Source organism: Xenopus laevis, chromosome 3S (genome assembly GCF_017654675.1).
Source record: "Xenopus laevis strain J_2021 chromosome 3S, Xenopus_laevis_v10.1, whole genome shotgun sequence".
NCBI classification, from domain to species: Eukaryota; Metazoa; Chordata; class Amphibia; order Anura; family Pipidae; genus Xenopus; species Xenopus laevis.
The window spans coordinates 63,405,996-63,430,513 of record NC_054376.1 but is presented as its reverse complement, the minus strand read 5'-3'; the positions used below and the strand labels follow the sequence as shown (position 1 = coordinate 63,430,513).

Genomic DNA, 24,518 nt, shown 5'->3' with positions numbered 1-24,518 from the left:
CCACGAACAAATGCTTCTGTTATTTCAGAAAACTGCACTATTCATTCTACAAAAAGGGTAAGGTTAGCTTGTAGGTGTACTGAAGGATTGCAAGGTCAGGTCAAAGCAGGAAACGAACGCACATGCAGACATACTTACAGAGAAAGTAGACTGCAGGGACTCATATGGTGCACTTCACTCATTCAGTGGGGAAAAGAGCTTCATTTAGGCCTGGCACACACACGCACTTCTAAGGGCTGAACTCCACCGTGCACTGTTGTCCGAGACGTCGCCATTCGGTGACATGCATGCAACGTGTCGGGTGTGCCGAGGATAATGGCACTGAACGTGAAATCCAAATGTAGAAAAAATGCCAATACCTTAGTATGCTGCAACAGGGGTGATCCCAATTTATTCCATAGTGCTGCCAGACAATACAGTTACAATCAAACGTTCCCGAAACATTTGTAACTGCAGTGTCTGGCAGTACTATGCAATAAATTGGGATCACCCCTGTGGCAGCATACTAAGGTATTGGCATTTTTTCTACATTTGGATTAATTGCTGGCGTATGGCTAGGCTAGTGCCTTTCACCCCTTATACTGAACTTTTCTGGAACTGAACGTGAAATCACAGGTACAAACTACACGTGTCCAACTGTTGGATGTGATGCTTGCCTTTAGTGTGTCTGTGCAATATACAATAAAAAGAACCTAAAAAATAAAAATCACTGAAAGCTCCTGTTTATAACACTTTCTCCAATCTTTACAGTTAATAGCTCCTTTTACTGCTAACAATTACTATACATTATTCAATATTTATGGTGAAGTATGTGTATGGATACATTCAGTATAACAGAGTAAAAGATCAGTAAGAGAAACGTTCCAATAAAACCAGCAATTTAATTAGGTTTTGTTTTTTAAGATATAGAGCAGTCATTTAAAACTCTACTCAGAGGCTGTCACATGTATACCTTCTACTCAGGAAGCAGGCAGTTGAAAAAATAAAAATCGGTGACATTCTGTTCCCATGTGGTGGCTTTGTTGTGAGTTCTACTACGTAGGAATGCAAGGGTTAATTTAACCAAGTCTTGGATTGTTCCAATGAGAATGCTTGTAAACGTCAAACACACAATACCCTGCAAATCCAATATTATCTTTTTTAAACAGTCATATGTGCTCCTGTCAGTACAGTCCCCAGAGAGAAGCCTCTGAAAATTGAGTCCCCCATCTGTCAGAAAGCACAGAAACCACTGTAAGGAAATGTTGTTTAAAATGCCCATGTTTAATTACCCTAACGTTCTTCGGAATTCAAAGGTCTGTAGTACTCTTGGCCGGCTAGGGGACCATTAAACACCTGGTGGTCCATATTTGCCCTCAGGCCTCCAGCTGGACAGTCTTAGACGATTAGTTAAATTGCATGCATGCATTTACTTAAAACAGATGCTATAAATTGCACCGATGAAGTAACTTACAGCACCCAAAGAGCAATTAGCACTGATCAGTTTACTGGCAGCTACACAATGAAAGCAGATTTTTGCTTTGGATTGCTGCACTATGTTATTAATGAACAGAGAACAGGTATTTTTTGCCTCCACAGTTTACTAAGCAGGCGTAAATAGAATTTTTTTATTTTAAAGCCTATGCTTGTATGGATTTCCAAGGAGCATGCAGAAATGCTGAGAATAGTTTCAGAGAAGAGTGTCATTTGTATCACTGATGGCATACGAATGTTTAGCTCCACAAAATGCTGAATTTCTTTCTGACAAGATAAAGCAAGGTTATGTGGCCTAAGAAGGGCAACTGAAAAAAGCCTTACTTGCATACCTCCTAACTGTCCCGTTTTCTGCGGGACAGTCCAGATTTTGACAGCTCAGCCCGCAGTCCCAGGTTTCTTACTAAAATGTCTCAAGTCTCTGATCTCCTGCACTGACGTTAGAAAAAGATACAAAGTTTCTGAAACTTAATTCAAATAAGAGGCTTTTTGGCAGGGAGCCCAGAACACTAAGCAGTTAAACTTCGATACATTTTTACCCTTTACACCTTAAGATAAGCAAGTCTCTTGGGGAAACTGTGATTCACAGCTTAAAGGACATTTTCAGCTTAATTAGCAAAACTATTATAACTCAAAACATGGCCCTAACCTTTCATAACCTGCCAAATTTTGTAAAACGGCATAGTAAGTATGGGGTGTGTCCATAAATGGATGTGGTCCAAACATTTTCACTGCATACAGCGCAGCTAATGTTTTTGTCCCTCTATACATTTTTCAAATGTTGGGAGGTATATAAAGTTAGGTCCATAAATATCTGGACAAATTTTTTTCTAATTTTAGCTCTTTACATTGGTTGAACAAAAAGATTGCATAAAAATGTGAGGAACTAAAGCCTTTTTTTAACACAATCACTTCATGTGAATGTACAGAACCAAAATTAGAAAAAAAAAGTCTGTCCAAATATTTATGGACCTAACTGTACATGCCATAAGCTTAAAACACAGTTTTTCTGGCATGGCCCTGAAAATTAAATAAGATAAATTTGTGTTTATAAAACGATCTGTTTTTAAACAGGCCTTGTCCATGAACAGTAAATCCCATACAGTCCATCCTCAATTTAAACAATGCTCTGAGCACATTTTCTGACTGAACTTAAATGCCAGGAATTTGTAATACAAAAACTGATCTATGCAGAGATGAAAAGGCAAAGATGGAATTAAATAATTTACCAACACCCTAACCACGTAAGTAAAGTCAGCAGCTGACTGCACAAATCCCTTTGCCCCTTCTTCATCTTTGCTTTGTGCCCAGAGGGAAACAATGTGCATGCAGAAATGAGTAAATGATTGCGCAGGGAAAAAAACAGACAACTAGAGTCTAGTTTGCAGCTGTGTGCCAGGATAGCAGAAATGATTGTAAAACTGGTCATACATAGAGATCAGCTTATATGGTGACCGAGTGGATCTCTACACGTTATGCCCACCTAGAGCGGGGCGATTGTGGGCCCTAGGGCCCAATGATCAGATCACAAAGTGGATAACACTAGGCGGTCAGATCAGATGGGATTCTTAAATCTGCCGGATCAACATCTGGCCAACTTTCAAACAGGTAAGCCATAAGATGGCCCCAGTGCCGGGCCAAGAAAGGCAGGCGCCCTAAGCAACCTGGCAGCCTACACCCCCCCACTTGCGCATGCGTAGAAGTGCGCAATCGTTGAGGAAGCGTTGTTGTGCATGCGCGGAACAGTGCAAGCACTGAGGAAGTGCGAGCGTGACCGGCTACCAGAGCTTCTTGACAAACCGGTCCGAACTAGGGGAAGGCGTCAGAAGAGGTACATGCCTGGTGCCCCTCTGCCTTTGCGTCCTAGGCACGTGCCTCTTCTGCCTACCCCTAGTGCCGTCCCTGCACTGCCCAATAAGCTGCAGAAAATCTGTTAGCTTTTATTGGCCCGTGCGTGGGGGCCGTAAAAGTCTTTGCTCAAAGAATAAGTGTCACTCTGGTTAAATAAGAAAGGTGATTTATTCCAACAGGTCACTGACCAACATCACCTTACGCGTTTCCAGAGTAACTCCCTTAAAAGAGAAGGAAACCCTTTCCCTCTTATTGTATATAATAACGTTCTTAAGGCCTATTCTAGCTCTTGTCTATTGTGTCAATAAAGGTACATAAGATCATGTCTTGTCTTTAAACCTTTTGGTGTTCTAGTATCCAGTGTGCTTCTCTGCTTCTCCTAGGTTCAAGAGGCGTAAAGTGTCACCTCCTCTCACAGAAATCTTCACCTGTTCAATGATTTTTACACCCAGAACTTGTGTGCCCCTGGTTGAACATAAGAAGTGTTTACCTTTTTTTTTCAATTCCCTAATGTGCTCTCCTATTCTATCTTTCAGGCATCGAATGGAGCGCCCCATGTATTGTTTGTTGTTCGCCTTTAAGATAATGAATGGCAAAGCCTAAAGCAACTTTTTGGTCTTCATTATTATTTTTTTATAGTTTTAATTGTTTGCCTATTTCTTCTGACTCTTTCCATTTATCAAAAGGGGGTCACTGACCCCATCTAAAATCTAATGCTCTGTAAAGCTATAAATGTATTGCCATTGATATTTTTTATTAATCATCTTTCAATTCAGGTTCTTGCCTATTCATATTCAGTGCACGGTTGCTAGGGTAATTTTACCCTAGCAATCAGATTGCTGACATTGCAAACTGGAAAGCAGCTGAATAAAAACCACAAATAAAAAATGAAAACCAACTTCTAATTAGTAGTGATGTGGTATAACCCAAGCACAGTTTTTAACCACAGTAATGAATTTAAAAGTTCTATCCCTTATCTATCAGCACTAATTAGTAGCACATTGCTAATAGTGGGTAGGTTTTTGTTTTTTTTTTGCCAATTCATGTTTTTTTTTAGGGAAGTACTATTTTAAAGATGTTTAAATAAAATAAGACATGTGGTTTTATCTATAGCAGGGGTCCCCTAACTTTTTTTTTACCCATGAGCAATATTCAGATTGAAAGAGTTCGGGAGCAATGCAGGCACTAACAATGTTCCTGGGTGGTGCAAAATAAGTGCTGCGATGGCCATTTGGTAGCCCTATGCAAACTGGCAGCCTGTGGGAGGCTCTATTTGGCATTATGCCTGGGTTTTATTGCAACCAAAACTTCACTTCAAGCCAGAAATTAAAAAAATAAGCACCTGCTTTTAGGTAACTGGGAGCAACACCCAAAGGGTTGGTGAGCAACATATTGCTCATGAGCCACTGGTTGCCTTATGCAATGTTTGATAGTGGCCTTATAATAGCAAGGAATGGTTTAATTGGTTTCATAAAGGTTATACAATTTGGTTCATTATTGATTGGGAAATCAATGTGCACTGGCAGTCTAAGTATTGTTTTCACTTTGTGCAGTGAGTTTAAGACAGTATTTCTAAATTATACACTTGTGTTAGCAACAAGTCAATTCTCCGAATTAGAAGGGCTGTTAATATCCTGTTGGCCATATAGTGTGTATGAAGAAGTACTGAGGAAGCAGTAGATACTATATATTAAACACATGCGATACACAGTACACAAATAAAAAGGACTGCAAAAAACATCATAGGATAGGGGTTTGCTTTTTAAAGCAGTAAATGCAGTGGCGTAACTAGATATTAATGGGTCCCACAGCAAATTATTTTTCAGGCCACAAAATGTCTAGAGATTGGCCTGTTTTACCAATATTTAACTTCTATATGAATTAGGGCCTAATGGGGCCCCTATACCTCCTGGGCCCTCTGCAGCTGCAGGTTCTTCCGATTCCTTTGTAGTTAAACCCCTAAATAAATTCTATGCTATTCAAAATCCTAGCATCTCCTCTGGAAGGTTTCTCAAGACTGAGCTAAAACTTTAGTTGGCAACAAGTTGGGACAAGTATCTTTGACAGGTATCATACTGTACAAATAAATACATCTGGTCATTCAGTAATTGCAGAAGACATATTTTGTTCTCCGTATAACAGGTGATTGTTCCATTTAAACATATTGCAAAGTTTTTTATTCATTTTATTTTTCATCACTGGCAATGTATTGCAGTTGCTCAAGCTAAAGGCTAAGGGCAATAAGGGATGGGGTACACATTACATCACTTTCAGGTCATTAGCTGCCTGTACCAACAATGCCAGACATTTACCTCAAACTCCATGAAAGATAACATGGACCCAGGTACTATTACTTTAAGGAGAAATGATCTCAAAAACATTAGGCATCCCAGTCTTGTTTGGATAAGTAATCAAAATAGTATTGGCAGTTAATTATTTCACTTTTTATAAATTCTAGATTTGGAGAAACATCACTTAAGGGCACCTATCATAGAAAAATTATTTCCCACCAACAAAGGTGCAGGTGTGGGCACGCCAGTTGTGGGATAGAATAGTATTTTCTTAGGAACGAGCTCCTGGTATGGGCACGGAGGTCAACGAAACGGTTTTAAATTGTCAAGTTTGCCTCAATTTCCTTTAGCACGCAGAAGCAGCACATATTTTTCTCATATTGCATCTTAAACCATTCAAAAAGTGCAGCACACATGGAAGGCTGACAGGAGAGCAGAGAACACGTGCAGATATGTTTGACCTTGCAAATAAAACAACACTGATACATGACACAGTGGATGAGCAACAACAATGCATTCCTGGTAAATAAACTGGAAATTATCCTGGGACATGAAACAGGTTCCTGGTCATGGCTGGTTAAGAAATATCAAATATACATAAAAACACAGCAAGGAATAAAATGGCTTCCCGTAGAGCCTGCCGAAGTGTGTTGTAGTTTAACCCCTCTCCTACCAGAGAATCCTGTCAATGTACCGATTAGCAACATGTAGCAGATGGCATCCAGTTATCCCACTTTGCCATGAATCTTTTAATAAAAGGTATTCACCAACTAGCTGCTTTGTCTAGGCCCAGACAAAACGTCATAGTAACAGAATAGTACATTTCAGGACAGATAATTTCAAAACAGTAATAAAGTTTAAGGCATTCATTGGTGAGTAAATGCTAGCCCCCCCAACCAGATTGGTACAGCCATTATTTTAGATATCTTATCTTTGAATTGTTTAATAGTAAACCAGAACTCTATGTTGAAAATGTTTTCTTTCAATAAACCGTATATATGCAGCTATATACATCCACATATGAACATTTATATAATCGGAAGACAGATTTTAAAAGGCTAAGATTTAATAGAGCATAACAACCAGCACAATGCACGGTTAACTAGAATAAGGTGGTGAGAAAACTTTGCATCTAATAAGATATAAAATATGCAGTCAAACGGTGAGATAATGTTGAATTTGAATGTGAAGGAAATAATGCTATTTTGTGTCAAGATGATCAAAACATAATAACGTCCAAGTTTATAGTGGTTAAGCATTAAAAGACAACATTAAATGAAGATGCCTTTTTATCATATACAAAAACATTGCAAAATATTTCCACTTGGCCTAAAAAAACGCAACTAATTTTTACAGGAGCAAATACATTCAATTGTTGTCTAGCAATACCACCTGCAATGATTATTGAACTTTTGATTTAAACAGTGCTCCCTGATTTTTGATTTTTTAATTGTCAGAAAGGAAGTAAATATGCAGTAGTATGTTGCTCCATGTTAGCCATAGTTCAGAAAAAGAAATATTTTTGTGGTATTGTGATTCTTTTTATTGGATAACATATTTAAGAATGCACAAGATTTTGACAGAACTTGCATTCTTACATTTATCAGTTATCCAATAAATAGAATTACATTACTACAAAAAAAAGTCTTCATTTTATGAGCACTGTATAAGACATAGTGTCACTATAACCTAGGGTCAACTTCTGGTTCATCCAATGCTGCCACACCTTACCCACCACACTTTTCCCTACACCTCACATAGATGTGTGGAGGCAGGATTGCTATGGTAAAGAGTACAATTGCTCTTCAGCAATTTTGTTTATGGTGATAAGTCACCAGAGATTAGATCAAAAAGGCACTTAAGCTGGCCATAGACGCAACGATCCGATCATACGAATCGTGGATTCGTACGATTTTCGGACTGTGTGTGGAGAGCCCCGACATTTTTCGCCCGGCGGAGATCGGTCGTTTGGTCGATCGGAAAGGTTAGAAAATTTCTGTCGGCTGCCGATAATATCTCTGCGTGTATTGCCGATCGTACGATTTTCAGTGGGAGACTATCACTAACTTTGTCTAACGTACGATTGCTGTCAGGGGCAGAACATCGGCTGATCTGTTCTTTAACTACTTTATTTGGTCGGAATGGGAAGACTTTGATCTGAATGGTTAGTGATGGGTCGGGAGATGGGAAAGTCCGATCGTACATTGATTCGTACGTTCGGATCTTTGCGTCTATGGCCAGCTTAATAGCAACTCTGGAGCTTTATACCAAAATGTCTCATCCTGAACACATTCTAACAGGTGAGCTGTACAGTTATGTGTAGCTGCTGGTCACGCATGGGGACTCCACAAAGTGTGTACTTACCAGCCAGGAGGAAGGTGATAAGGCAGGTTTCCTTTGGCATATACAACTTGAGTCTGGACCCACTGAAAACATACTCTACAACTGCTTCAGAGCGACCAGCTCTCTGCAAGAAGGGCAGAAACTGTTTTGCCTTTTGAGTGTCCTAAAAAATGAAAAGCTGGTTAAAAGGTGTATACAGTATATGTTTTCATTTTTATAGTGCTACTTATGTACACAGCAAATTATTGTAGAATATAACTTCTCACTGTAGGATAAAAAGCAAAAGTTATCCAAGCACTGGCAATTCAATCACAGGGTATGAGGATACATTGAAGACCTTGTTCAAATTACAATTTACTTAAAGTACTGTAGGCAGTAATATTCAAGGATTCACTCTGCCCTTAAAGGAACAGTAACATGAAAAAATAAGTGTTTTAAATTAATATCATGTACTATTGCCCTGCACTGGTAAAGATATCTGTTTGCTTAGGAAACACTACTATAGTTCATATAAACAAGCTTTTAAGTAGCAGTGGCGGAAATTGAAATAAGGCTATATGGCACAGGTTAAATAGAACTCTACAGAACTTATCTGCTGTGTAACCTGAGCCTTTGAATGGCTGCCCCCATTGCTACAGCAACTTATTTATAAACAATAGAAGTGTTTCTGAAGCAAACAGCAGTTTTACCAGCACAGGGCAACACTGCATTAATTTTTTGATGTTACTGTTCCTTTAAACAGATATGGGAATGCCCATTTATCAACAATCTCATTTCGGTCATCTCAGACGAATCCTGCTGAAAAGGGCTGAATCCTGGCCAAATACTGAACCGAATGCTGGATTCATTGCATCCCTAAGTATGTATGTATGGTGTGTATTTTATTTAAATCGTGCTACTCATGTACATAGCACTATACAGCAGAATGATAAATTAATAGAACACACAGGGGTCATTACAGTAAAACATTCAAATAAATACAAAGTACAATTACAATAAATATAAGACACTTTGTGCCAAAGAGACAAGGGACTTACAATCTAAAACCTAAATGAACCATCATTTTTAAAGATGAAATCAGAAAAGGTGTGTGTTGGATCTTTGTATAGAACCCATAAGTTTGGTTGATCAAATTAAAGACTAGGAATAGTTTTAATTTATTTTTTTTTAATTACAAATACAAGAATTTAGTTTGTGGTGGCACCAAATTTGCCAACCTGTAAATTGCCAAAAATGGGCAAGACAACTTATGTAGCCCTTAAATTCATACATGCATAAACTCATTTTCCAAAATTAACTTGTGTATTTGCTGCAAGATATATTTTTTAGATACAGTAAGGTGGGTTTTAGACAAAAAACAAAAACAAACCACAAGATTGTATTTCATTTTAAAGCTTCTTTTACTTACAAAATATAAACATTTACTCCCTGATCAATTAATTCCTCATCAATTGCTAGTCTGATGCAGCAAAAAAAAATTTTTAAGTCTTTTGAATGCAATGATAATTGTATTGCTGTGTTTAAAGAAGTATAATGGCCTCAAGCTTGTAGTACTTTATATCTGAAAATGTAAACTTCCATTTACAGTTTGCCCCGTTTTGATTAAGATGTTTATGCTCCTACATTAAGAGAGAATAACAAATAAAACCAAACTCTTTACTTGGGTTTCCACTATGGCTGTGAGCTAGGGAAACTGTGCAAAAGCACAAATATGTAACCATGGTTCCAGAAATGAAAAGCAGTGTTCTTGAGATGATCGATAATTTTTGCCAGTGACAATTGTTTAACCACATTTTTTACAAAACCACGCTATGTCATCTTGAAGCAAAATGGGTTTTGGATGAAGCCTTATGTCACAGGATACACCGCAGTATACGGTTAAACAGTCAGGTTTAGGAACTTCACGTGACAATTACTTAAAAAAACAAAACTATCAGCGAAAAATTATAAACATGACCTATAGGTAACTTTTAATGTAGATTCATATTTTGAAAAAAATTTTAGTCAGTATCACTAAGAACTTATCTATTTTTATAAACTATAGTTGTGTTTCTGAAGCAAACACACCCGTTTTACCAGTGCAGGGTAACAGTATATTACAAACAAACACAAACTTTTTGGTGTTACTGTTCCTTTAAACATTTACTAAACCATCTTATGTTCTCTTGAAGCAAAATGGATTTTGGATGAAAGCCTTATGTCTGCTGTATTAAACAGGTCCTAGTTATACTTCTTGGTTGTCTTGTCCCTCTAAAGCTTCAAACACATAGTGGACACCTAAATAGGTCAGATCCACATATGGTAAAGACACAGCGCAATTATTTGCAAATGTCTAAAGACCATTTTCATTTTCTGGACGCCTATGGACATATGTTCAGTAGAAGGGTTTAAGGAAGGGTCTAACTGCAATGTGTTTTGTTAATCAGTAACACAGTAAGGGTCTGGCCACACGGGCAGATTCGGGGAAATTAGTCACCAGGCTACAAATCTCCTCTTCCATGCAGCGACTAATCTACCCTCAGTCTACCAATCAGCCTACCACTGTCTTCCGCCGGCCAAAATGTAAATCGCCTGGGGGCAGGCACACGGAGAGCTTTGTTTTCCAAAGTTGCCCGACATTGCCTCACGAGGAAACTTCAGGCAACTTCGGAAAACAAAGAACTCCGTGTGCCTGCCCGCAGGCAATTTACATTTTAGCCGGCAGAAGGCAGATCAGGGAGATTAGTTGCCGCGAAGAAAAGGAGATTTGTCGCCTGAAGAATCTGCCCGTGTGGCTGGACCCTAAGACTATGTAACTGAAGAAATCTCAATCTTCAAGGAGCAAAAAAAATAAATAAATAGCAGTCAAAGATCCCAACTTTTTTTTATCTATAGTAAAGCTGGCCATAGACGCAAAGATCTGATCGTACGATTTGAGGATTCGTACGATTTTTGGACCGTGTGTGGAGAGTCTCGACATTTTTCGTCAAGCGGAGATCAGTCGATTGGACAGGTTAAAAGTTTTATTTCAGCTGCGAGTAATATCTCTGCATGTATTGCCGATCGTACGATTTTCAGAGGGAGCCTGTCACCAGCTTTGGTCGGACATAGCTTTCATACGATTGTTGTCAGGGGCAGAACATCGGCTGATCTGTTCTGTTCTACTTTATTTGATCTGAATGGTTAGTGGCAGATCGGGAAGTCCGATATTACGTTGATTCGTACGATCGGATCTTTGCGTCTGTGGCCAGCTTTAGAAGCATTGTGTTTTCCCATACCTCTTGATCTCAGAATTCTAATATTTAGATTCACTTTCTCAGACTGTAGCTGACTGATAACATTGTCTGCCATTCCTATTCAGAAACAGCCATATTACAGAGTGCCAGGAACCTGGCTCTGGAGGATACATGCTGTTTGACAGCAGGATTCAGGGCATCGAAAGGCGCGTCATTAGTAAGCTACAATAAAAGTAATTAGCACTACATATTGTAGTAATCCTCCATAGACAAGTAATCTTGCTGAATAATTGGCAACAAATTTTGTAAAGCATGGCAAAAAGCAATAAAATGGTTTCATAGATGGATACATTCTGATAGTTTTAAGGTAGGGCAGAGAGGGCATTTGCTATGGGAACAATCACAGTGGTGCCTTATGTAGAACGAACAAAGAAAACAGACAAACAATGGCAGCTATTGGAGTATGTGTTGTAGTTGAGCTGGAGGGTTGTACAATGAACCCTGATATATGAATTCTCCCCACTTTCGCTTCTCCAGTCCATTTCTTACAAAGAGCTGGCATGGCTCTCTTATAGTTAGCTCCAAGGGAACTCGCATCTAGTTCAGGCAACTTTCAAGTAGCCATTATCTGAATGAACACTGTTGAGTTCAAATTTCCTATCTGCAGCATGTTCATTCCCTTACACGGTATATTCTTGTCATTTCTGAAACTTAAGTGAAATTACATTGATCTCTATGGTAACTAGGAACCACTTGGAACAGAAATGACATCAAAATGGCAACATTGACACTCAATGTCTTATTTTCTTTTTAACATGTTAAGCAGTTCTTCCAACCTGGAGAACAGAAGCCACTGGAAAATCGTTTATAGAGGCATGCCGTTAATTTCTGAAAATATCCTGAAATATTTTTAAAATATCCAATACACCCTAATGTAAGTTTTGAGGCTCTACATTATCACCTGTGGTCATATCAATATCCTAAGAAGAAGGAAATTTTAAATTCTTAGAAATAAAAAGATGTATATAACATAGGGCAAATCTACTGCAGAGCGGTAACTCATAGCAACCAGTCAGCTTTCGTCACTCTGCTGTAGGCAGAACACTGAAATCTCTAACTGGTTTTCATGAGCTATTGCACTGAGGGAAATTTGCCCACCATTAGTGGAAAACTATACCACTAATGACGTCTATAAAAATACCACATAAAATACCCGATCTTTCAAACAGTCCACTGCCCCTTTGGCACTGTTCTCACATATGCCAGGTTACTTCAGCCATGAATGAACAGAATTGTATCTTTCACCCAAAATCTACCTGATTGAGTGTACACTACTTCCTGTCAGGTGATCAGAGAATGCGCTTACATCACAGAATGGTGGCTGGAGATATAACATTAAAAGACAATATTTACAGCCATCCTAATTTCACAAGATTTTTGATTGGTTACTTATCAGGATACAAATGGTCTGTTGGTTAGACTTTTATTGGGAAAGTATAGTCTTCAGGAAAGTAGTAAAGCTTTGTCTTCTTTGGCATATCTGCCAAATGTCCATATTTTCCAGGAATGTTAAGTTTTTACAAGCTTTGTCTAAAGATGATCAAATGCAATGTATTAATGATATTGTGAACAGAAGATATATAGAAAGGTCCATATTTAACCTTAATTTCAACATGTACTTAAAATTCTATCTAGATACCTCATCACTTAAATGATATGAAATACATGTTGGAATAAGGGTTAAACAGCGCCTATTTTGAGCCCTCCAGCTATTAAATGAATACTTCCACCAGCCTGTGAGACACGTTTCATATGATTTATTATGCAACCTAAAACAGATTAGAAAAATAAACTGCACTGTGCATATTAAACCAGGCACAAGTCTTGTGATCTTGTACATGATTGATTAAAGAAAAAGCACCAGCAGAAATTGCATTGCAAGAAAAATATGCATATGTAGATTCAATCTAAAGGTGGCCATAGACTTAGAAATCCGCTCGCTAATATGCCCACATTGAGGTGGGCAATATTGGGCTAATCCGTACGTAGGCCCTAGGCATTGCCGCCATCAAGGGGAACAGGGGGTACAAGTGTCCCGGGCCCCGGCCTGAAGGGGGGCCCCAACAGTGCTGCACTTGACAGCGCCAAAGCCGTGCACCCATTTCCGAAGTCCAGAACAAGCAAAATGCCGAAAACCCGAACAGCCGAAGTCCCGAAGCGGCAAAAAAACCCAAAGCCACGAAAACAGCCGAAGATGAACTCCCGAAGTGGCGAAAAGACCCGAAGACACGAAAATAGCCGAAGCAAACTCCCAAAAAGACCAAAATTCAAAGAATTTAAGTTCTGAAGCGCGAAAAGTCCCAAAGTCACGAAAGGAGGCGAAGTTGAAGTCCTGAAGCCATGAGTTCAATTCTACTAAAGCCATGAGTTGAATTCTACTGAACACCAATTTGTGTTTTTTTTTATTTTTTTTAATCAATGTATTTTAATATTCTATAGGCCCCTGCCACCAATGCTTTTGTTTAAAAAATATTCTTTGGGGTCCCAATTTTTTTTTTAAACTTGTAAGAGGGCCCTGGTGCCACTGTTTTTCTGTTTTGTTTTTTAACTTATAGGGGGCCCTGGTCACCAATTCTTTTTTTTTCAAACTTGTAGGGGGGCCTTGACAACAAATTTATACAAAAATGTTTAAGAGGACCTGGCACCACAGGTTTTTTTTTTTTTTTTTTTTTAACTTATAAGGGGGCCCTGACCATCAATAGCTTTTTATAACTTGTGTGGGGGGGGGTTACCTTTTTTAGTACTGATGTCTGTGTGGTCTTTTAACTGTTGTGTGGAAAAGGCGGGATCTGGAGTGGGGCTTGGATGGGCCCCGAAAAGTTTGTTATACTGGGCCCCGTGATTTCTAATGGCGGCCCTGGCCCTAGGGCCCATTGATTGGATCATAATGCATCCGATACAGGTGGTCGGATCGCAGGACCGCATAAATGCACAGATGCGGCCGATATCCCGACGGGATTCTTTAACCTGCCTGACTGAGATCTGCCCGACTTTTGGCCAGATTTCGATTGGGGAAGCCCGTCGGATGGCCCCACACACGGGACAATAAGCTGCAGACTAATTTTTCTGCAGTTTTTATCAGCCCGTGTTTGGGGGGGGGGCCTTAACTGTACCGAAAAAAAAAAGCCAGAATGTCTCAAGCACAGCAGATATTTCTAACAATTTCTGTCACTGCACGGTTCCATAAAACATAACTAGTTCTTGTCTCCATACAGTCTACAGATACAAAATGCACTTATGGAATGTTGATGCACATGGCCTATTAACTGATTGTTTCTGAAGGGACCTACATTTATTACCTTAGCTAAAATAGACACTATAACTTATAATACATGACCTCACAGGCTCAAGAACAAAAACCACAAAGGTTGTTCTGAAGAGAATAAACATCTTTAAACTTTAAAAGGGAAAGAAAATTAGCTTAAGAACCTTCAACGTTATACTACATAATAATTACTCCTTTACATTGACATATTAAATCATTTCTGCCACATCCAAAGTTTTATTGTGAGCTACTTTTCGATCGACACAAGGACATCAAAATAAACTCCACCCTGAAACACAATTAACCACAAATAAGTGTGTGTAGTGCAAACAGATCCCAACAACACATCACTATCAGGTCATAATAGTCCTTATTGTTTTAGTGTCTTCTTGTTATTTCTTGTTATATTATGCTACAAAAGTTTCATGCTTATTTGCCTTTATGAAGCAATAGCTTTGTTCTGCTGTGCAGACGGTATATGTTACAACGCATCACTCATGCACACAAGTTTTGTACAGAACTCAAGCCAAGTTACCAGGCTGGGACTAAAGCACTGAACAGATCAGCACTTCTGCTGAATTAATATGCATAGTCTGCAGAGCTATTCTTCAAACAGAATGCAAGAGAGCAAAGAGAAGGAATGTTTAACTCTTCCCCTTTGGCAGCTTGAAGGACATAAAATAATAGGGGAAAAAAAGGTTAATCTGTTGCTCTAAAAATGGCATGATGTTTAGGCACATGTGAGGGGTGTTTAAATATAACTGTTGTATTATCATTTTGTTTCAAATGGATATGATATTATTCACTCCTACATTGTATAAATGTACCAGCTATGGAAAGTTCACGAACTTGCGTTAGTAGGGATGGGTAAATTTGACTCGTTTAGTTTCGCCAAAAATTTGCCGCCAGCGAAATGTCGCTTACACCCATTAAAGTCTATGGGCGTCAAAAAATTTTGGTCACAAGGCAAAATAGATGCCTTAGGAAAATTTGTTCCAACAGAAAATAGAAAGGGGTTTGTCAAGGGATCTGCTATTTCTGGGGAATGTTTCAGTCAAGAGTTATAGTAGATGGTGGGTCTCCTTGTCCTGGACCCTGGGGGGGGGCTGTCTCTGTGTGCCTATACCAGCAACAGCACGAAGACTCTTTTAAGCTTCAAGACTATATAATAAAATAGAGACCTTTAGTTAGATCAGTTTGCTCTGTAAATTTGTGTTTATGGAACTGTGAGACATTCCATTTTTTATAATGCCCACCACCTAAACTTTCTCCCCTTATTTGTATATGTAAAACCTATTTCAGAAACCAGGTTACAAGTGTGCAGGTTACACACCGCTGATTTTAAGGGGCACATTTTTCAAGGGTCGAATTTCGAATTGAAAAAACTTCGGAATTCGAATTCAAAAAGACCAACCACAATTAAGTCGAAGGCTTTTTTTTTGGTTGAATAGGTCCGTTTTCAATCGAATAGGTCCGTAATCGGGCCAAATTCAAATCGTACGAATCGAAGGAATAATGCATTCGATCGAATACGATTAGAAGTTTTTCTCAAAAGAGACTGATTTTTCGAAGTAAAATACCTGGAAATTAGAATTTGTTTCATTTGAAAATTATAAATCTGCCCCTAAGTGTAATAAACAGTCTCATACATTTAGTTAGGATTCCTGTATTTCTATTGTGTCAAGTTATGGATTAATCCCTATTGCTATCAATAAAATAGATAAAAGGTCTTCCTTGTTGGGCTGACAAGTAGGATTCACTAACAGTACAGTGACTCAGCAGAGGGTCACTGTACTATGCATTCAATTGTTAAAGACCCCAAAGATCCCTAGAACTTTAAAGATCTTTTCAAAAACACAACATAAGGTGTTGGCAGCATTTTTAATTCTCAGTGGCCCAAACTATCCGACAGCTGTCAAAGAACGTTAGAATCTGTTTCAGCAACAGCTGGCGAGCAACAGAACGAAGATCACTGGATTAAGAAATCAAATTTCCAAGGAAAGGTGCACAGAAGCAAAAATGAAATCATTGTAAAATGGCCTGGATTCACAGAGATGTAAATTACAGTAAAGGGTTAAAAAAACCAAAGAAGCCAGAAATTAAGAGTTCATGCCAAGTTTGCCAATAAGGATATAAAGGGTTATCAGATGGGATTGCTAAACCAATGGTTGCATTAGTCAGATTTGAAAAAACTAAATCAAGATGATTACATCTTTAGCTATATTCATTCATCATAAGTGTTTAAGATGATAAGGATTATTCTCAAGAAATTGCACCACATTAAAATTAGAAGCAGTTTCTTTTCAAGGAGCATCATGATTTTACTATAAAAGGTTTCATTTAAGTACACAGGATAGGTGTGTGTACATGTCAGCCTAAATTCTAATGCATAGCTAAACAAATATAAATTACTTTCCAATAATCCTGTACAAAATATGAAGCAATGGCAGGGATAAACATGTTAATACAGTAATATTCATTGTGCAGGTAACAAGTTTAAAATATTGAGAACTTTTATCAACAGCAGGCAGCTGTAGGGCAGTAGCTTTGATAATCTCTCTGCATTAGGTAGCATATGGAAGCAATACATTGTAAATAATGCAACATATTTGGAAACAGGGAGAATGAAAATTGGGAAGAGAGATATAACAACAATAAACTGATGCATTTAAGTAAATTTCTCAGGGGACTCCAGGTGAAAATTTCACTATACAGTAGGGATTAGGGATGTAGCGAACTGTTCGCCGGCGAACTTGTTCGCGCGAACTTCGACCGTTCGCGTCCGCCGAATGTTCGCGAACGTCGCGCGACGTTCGCATTTTGAGTTTGCGTTCGATTCGAATACAAATCGTTCGATCATTCGACCATTCGAATTCCTTCGACCGCTAAAAATCGAACGATTTCCATTCGTTCGAACGATTGTAAGCATTCGATCGAATGCTTTGATCGTTCGATTCGAATGAAAATCGTTCGATCGAACGATTAAAATCCTTCGATCGTTCGAATCGAACGATTTTAGCGGGTGTTCGAAGTTCGCAAACTGTTCGCGAACGTTCGCATTTTTTGCCGGTGTTCGCGAACGGCGTTCACGAACACCAAATCGGCAGTTCGCTACATCCCTAGTAGGGATGCACTGAATCCAATATTTTGGATTCGGCCTAACCCCCGAATCCTTTGCAAAAGATTCGACCGAATACCGAACCGGTATTGGGGGTGTGAAGGGGAAAACATTTTTTAATTCCTTGTTTTGTGACAAAAAGAAATTAGATTTCCCTCCCTGCCCCTAAATTGCATATGCAAATTAGGATTCGGATTCTGTTCGGCCAGGCAGAAGGATTCGGCCGAATCCTGCTGAAAAAGGCAGAATCCTGGCCTAATCATGAATTCGGTGCATCCCTACTATACAGTAATATTTCATATGCTATCTTGAAAATTGGGTGCAGTTTATTAATGAAGAAGAGCTGATCTTTGCCTCATTTAGCAACCAAGTTTGTAGCCCATGAAAGGCTGAACCAATCATTTTACCACGGGACAATGATCAGATCATAGTTGTGGCCACAATACAAACTCTAAAAAGGTGCAAAGTCTTCTGTTCCCTACAAGATATTCAAACCCAGTCAAAAGATGGCTGGCTAATCCCTGAGCAGATATAGGAGTTAAACATTACTTCAATTGGAAAGGCCTTTTATAGCCTAAATTGCATTTGTTTGCATTAGCATTTGTAAGTGCTTCCATAGACAAGAACCCATATCTAACCCATATCTAATCGTAATGTTTTAATCTTGAATAGAGCTCAGTATTGCACTTTCTAGCTGGCCTGTTACCCTTACTCTCCTACCACAATATATAATGAAAGATACCGAGTCAGTAACCCATATGAATAGAATGTTTTTTGTTTTGTTTGTTTTTTAAAGGGATACTGTCATGGGAAAAACATTTTTTTCAAAAAGAATCAGTTAATAGTGCTGCTCCAGCAGAATTCTGCACTGAAATCCATTTCTCAAAAGAGCAAACAGATTTTTTTATATTCAATTTTGAAATCTGACATGGGGCTAGACATATTGTCAATTTCCCAGCTGCCCCAAGTCATGTGACTTGTGCTCTGATAAACTTCAGTCACTCTTTACTGCTGTACTGCAAGTCGGAGTGATATCACCCCCCCCCCCACCAGCAGCCAAACAAAAGAACAACGGGAAGGTAACCAGATAACTGATTTCTAACACAAGATAACAGCTGCCTGGTAGATCTAAGAACAGCACTCAATAGTAAAAACCCATGTCCCACTGAGACACATTCAGTTACATTGAGAAGGAAAAACAGCAGCCTGCCAGAAAGCATTTCTCTCCTAAAGTGCAGGCACAAGTCACATGACCAGGGGCAGCTGGGAAATTGACAAAATGTCTAGCCCCATGTCAGATTTCAAAATTGAATATAAAAAAATCTGTTTGCTCTTTTGAGAAATGGATTTCAGTGCAGAATTCTGCTGGAGCAGCACTATTAACTGATTCATTTTGAAAAAAAATGTTTTCCCATGACAGTATCCCTTTAAGGTCACTCTTCTTTACTGAGGCTTTCTATCTAAAGGTGGCCATACACAGGGAGCGGATCTCTCACTGATAAGCCCACATTGAGGTGGGCGATATCGGCTGATTGGATCGTGGTCCCTAGAGCCCAACGATTGGATCAGAATGGAGGCCATACGGTCAGATCGCAGGATCGCATCAACGAACAGATGCGGCGGCAATCCAACTTAATCTTTTTCTCTGCCCGATCGGCATCTGCCCGACTTTCGGCTAGATATCGATCAGGGATACCCATAGGGTGGCCCAAAACAGGGCCAATAAGCTGCCGACTGTCTGTTGGCAGCTTTTATCGGCCTGTGTATTGGGGCCTTAAAGGAGAAGGAAACAAAAAAGCCGTACCCCCCACCCCAGGGGAAATGCCCCATACTTACCCCTCAGCACAGATTCTTCCAGCGGACTTCCGTGCGTCCATCTTCTGCGTCCTCTGTAAGCTGACTGGGGAGTCGGTATTTCTGCGCATGCGCAGTTGGAGCAGTTTGCTGGTTTGCGACAACTACACAGAAATTGCCGATCTCCCAGTCAGCTTACTGAGGACGCAGAAGATGGATGTGTGGAACTCCGCTGGAAGAATCTGGGCCGAGGGGTAAGCATGGGGCATTTCCCAGGGGGTGTAGTTAGCCTGGGGGGAGGAGGGTCCTGTTTTTTTTGCAAAAGGGTTTCCTTCTCTTTTAAGGCTTGCAGCAGCCACTGCTCAGCAGTTAGGGTAGGGGCACACGGCGCGATTTCGCCGCGATTCTGCGCTGGGCGAGTTGTCGCTGCGTTTTTTAAGCCGAAATAGCTTTGCTAACTTTGGCGCTGGCGTCAATGCAAATCGCGGCGAAATCGCTGCGCTAATTCACACGCGGCGATTCTTTTTCTACTGTCGCCCGGAAACGCTCAGCGAGGCAACTTCGGACGACAATAGAAAACGAATCGCCGCGTGTGAATTAGCGCAGCGATTTCGCCGCGATTTGCATTGACGCCAGCGCCAAAGTTAGCAAAGCTATTTCGGCTTAAAAAACGCAGCGACAACTCGCTTAGCGCAGAATCGCGGCGAAATCGCGCCGTGTGCCCCTACCCTTATAGACCAAAGATGTACTCTCCCGCCCAGGGCATAGGTTACATGTACCAAAAGTTCCTTTTCCACTAGGGGATTTACCTTCAGAATCACATTCCTGAGCTTATAAGTGAAGCTACAATTCCAGAATAACGAAACCAACTGGTCACTTAATGCAATTTATATCTGTTGAGTAGATTTTCCATGGATTAATAATTTTAACTATTTTCCTGTGTATATTATGACAGACATTTTAACTAACTTGGTTTGACATGTTTTATATCACATTACATATTGAAAACAAATAATGAAAAGAACAAACTATTCTGCATATTAAAAGATGAAGAGAATACAAATGGATTTCAGAAATTCCAGAAGGCTAATATGTTTGTATTTTCTATTGATCCTTTGTACTGAAAATGGGTTAAAGTACTAGTAACAAAAGGAAAAGCATGCCCCAATATTTGATTCATTTTTACTTTCAGAAAGCATATATACAGTATAGTTTTTTTCTAATGCTAAATGTTAAACAATAATGATGGTGAAGCTTAATAGAACTGATAAAGATGGCTATGGATCAGAGTTTATATCACCTACACAAATACAAAAGCAGGGCCCCTGTTTAAAATAAGATTTTCAGAGGTTTATGGACAAAAATAAATAGTAATTTTTGGGTGCACTATACTTTAAGCGGCTGCTTTTCTGAAACTTGCAGCTCCTGTCTTTCTGCCAAAACAGAAACCCTTCAATGACTGTAGAAATGTTCTGTCACAGGCCGGGAGCCATCACGTTGTATTGGGCAGAAAATGACATGCGGAGTGAACTAATAAGACATGGTCTTGTGACAAGCCTCAAAGCACCACTAAGGCAGGTTATAATACCAGAGCACAGACCATAACTCTGCAAATGGGTATTTAAAGGGACAATATCACTGTAAGGGCAGTATAGGTAAAATGCCAAATCTTTCTATGGAGTTTCATTGAGCAGATTAGTGACAAGTGTTATTGTATAGAAAATACTTTTCACTTTACATTTACATTTCAAGATTATCAACTCCTAACAGAAAATGAACGAGCTAGGTAAAAATGTTTTCTGCCTTATCAAATGCTGGTATGCAGTACAGACATATGACTAACAAATAAACTTTGCAACAATGAGAATGAAATTTTAGCATACTACGGCTATATTCTTTTTATACATGGCCTTTACAACTACCGTACTTGAAAATTATGTTTTTCTCCTACAGTCAATATTAAGGATGATGTTTGGGCCAGTCTAAATATTGACAATAAGTTGAAATAACACATGAAAACACATTTTAAGTGCAATTTCTGCACGCACAGCAGTGTATTGTTCTGGTAAGTGGCCTAGTGGTGGATGGCTAATCACTGACCTCAAACTTTACACAAATACAACTTTCCTCCCACTTTGAAAGGTAATTTATATACTGTAGTTGGTAGGGACTGGTTGCAAGGGCCTTCTTAAAATACTGCTCATATCTACATTTCTTTTACCAAAAAAGACCATTATATTGTTGCTCTATAGAAAGGCACCATAAACAAACTATAAAATAATTCAAACCTTGATTTAACATTCCCCCTATTTACATTTTTCCTAGATTGTATACTTGTGTGTACAAATACATTGCACTTGATGGGACAGCAACACCAATTCCAACATATTTTAGTGGGAGCTTTTCTCACATTTTACACCATTTTAACTTTTTCTTAAAAATGCCTGTATGTCCTCTGTGAATGTTATTTTTAAAAAACTTAAGTGAGCCACCATGCTATTAAAAAACATTCTTGCATTATTTTTGACAATTAAGCATTTTAAAGACAACTACAATAGCAGTTTCTCTTTGCCACTAATCCTGTTTGATGTTCCCAGGAGGCAGTGGGACTCTGCTTCTGACAGCAGACCCTGCCCATGGAATGACAAAGTAGTAATTGAATTACTTTAAATTGCCAGTCATTGATTTGATTGGCTGAAGCATGCCAGTCAATTGTATAAAAGACAAATTAACTACAAGAGCGTGCACAGTATCTCTCCAGATTTTTTTCGTCACTCAGCAGTAGGCAAGCTCAGGAAAAAAAACAGATTGGGGAAACGGAAGCACTTAAGCAGTGGCAAAGACCAGCTGCAGTGGTAGATATTTTGAAAATGCTTCATTTAAAAAAAATAAATAAAGAAAAATGTTTTAATGGCATAGGCTGTTCAAATTTGGACATTTCTCCAAAGATGAAAATCCCCTTTAAGCTGTTTATAATACTAACCAGATGCATATCTTGCACAACAGCTTTATTAAAAGAAAAAAATAGTAAATTCCTTTGTACTGTGGCCACCAGCACCTGCCACTAATTGCATTTGTTTGTGCATAGGACACTCGTCTTGCAAAAGCTGTCGTATAGCAGAACTGTATTACATCTTAAAGAAATAAAAATATTTCTGTGCTTATAAACTTTGAATAATTTAAAACAATTACACTTTTCTTTTTAGATAAAATTAAAGGTGCTAGAAAGGACATTTTTTCTGCACTAGTTTGCTAAAAGTAAGGGCACACCAGTTGTGGCAATATAAACCTTCTGAAGAATGTGTTTAAGAGTGGAAAGACTTTCCTGGGTATGATGGATAGAATAATGCAGCTATTCTAATGCTAAGCAACTCTCTTCTGAATTATATAGCTGCTCTAAAAGCTGAGGGTCACAGGCGAGGAAAAATTATTGTATATCCATATATCTGCTTGATGTGAAATGCCTGGAAGTTTTATGATACACTTAATCAGGGAAACAATGTGGAAGTAATGGTGACCTAAAAGAAGGCTCATTAAAATCAGAAATATTAGTAAAGTTATTGGTGGCAGAATTAATTTGATACCATCATTTAAGTCTCAATATATTAAAATTAATCCTCCCTAGCCATGATGCCAGACAAAATAAGTTAATGAACCTGTAAGGATGCCAGTTAATGTGACTGCATAAAACATGAATTTTTCAAGAATTGGAACCTCAGCTTCAAGTTTAAGGTCAGCTTTGGAATTTTAACATACACTACAATTACAGCAACATGTTAGATACTAAAAGCTTTTAAAAACATGTTTCCAACCTGTCAGCTTATTACTAGAATCCCAACTCTGCCTATGCAATTAGCAGTGAGGGCAGCTGCACCACAGAGCACCATCGTATCAGATTGCTGATAGGAATAGAAAGCATGCTAAGGAGGGAGATCACATCACACAGGGATTGCTAAACAATTAAGAGAACATTTGAGACAGCAAGCTGTGACAGCTTGAGATCGCTTTCAAGGGAGGGTGTACAAATGCTCTTTAATGAAAACAATACCTTACAGACAACCACCAGACACTTTAGGCTAGCCCCCTGCAAATAAGAGACTGGCCATAACATTGCGTCCGGGGACAGGGACGCAGCATGCAGATTGTAGTTTCTAGGGAAAACTTCACACTGACGTGAGCTTGAATAATAATGCATGAGAAATTGATGCAAAAACTAAATATATCGCAATTATGGTTGGAACCACAGCAGTCTATCCGTCTACCTCAGGAAGAACAAAGGGTACAAATTCCACTGTTTGATCACTGTAAATTTAATATGTATTGCCTTTGAGATAATTGCTTTGTTCTAATCTGTCCTTAAACCCTTCTTTTAGTGTCTAATTTTAAAAAATATAAATGGTTGATTCAATGAAAGAATATATATGGGCACATTTGTCCTGAAACAGCTAGATTTCATATACAATGAAAAATTAATGGACTTCTAATGAAATGGTGGATGTGTACATATGGTAAGGAAATTAGATTGCAAGCTTCACAATCCGCAGGGACTGATGTTCATGCTGAGACTTTTGTACAAGGCCATTTGGAAAATGTAACTACTGTATATACAACAAATGTAACCATATTGTACTGTATTTTACCAATTTGGGCTAATACATACATATATATATATATATATATATATATATATATATATATATATATATATATATATATATATATATATATATATATATATATATATATATATATATATATATATATATATATATATATATATATATATATATATATATATATATATATATATATATATTATATAATATATATATATCCATATATATATATATATATATATCCAAGAGAAAAACCGCACCAACCAGGGCTTGTATAGTGAAAAAAAATCAAAAATGTATTATCAACGTTTCCGCTCTATTCACTGAGGCGTCTTCAGGAATAAAACTGTGCATACAGACATACAAACTTTAAATAACTCCAAAGCCCACCAAAGGTAAAGTGACGTGTACTGGTGGGAGTGATCTCAATTACATCCATGTTGACATAATAGGTACACATACCATAATAAGTGTAAAGCCCCCAAAATATAT

At 38.5% G+C, this 24,518-nt stretch overlaps 1 protein-coding gene across 1 annotated transcript in view; it reads right to left on the bottom strand.

Annotated features, from left to right (window-relative positions):
* The window catches only part of snd1.S (staphylococcal nuclease and tudor domain containing protein 1 S homeolog), a 408,840-nt gene that overhangs the window by 212,096 nt on the left and 172,226 nt on the right, over positions 1 to 24,518 (bottom strand). Inside the window, 1 exon segment of the mRNA NM_001086137.1 lies at positions 7,980 to 8,121. Coding sequence (NP_001079606.1) covers positions 7,980 to 8,121 — 142 coding nt within the window.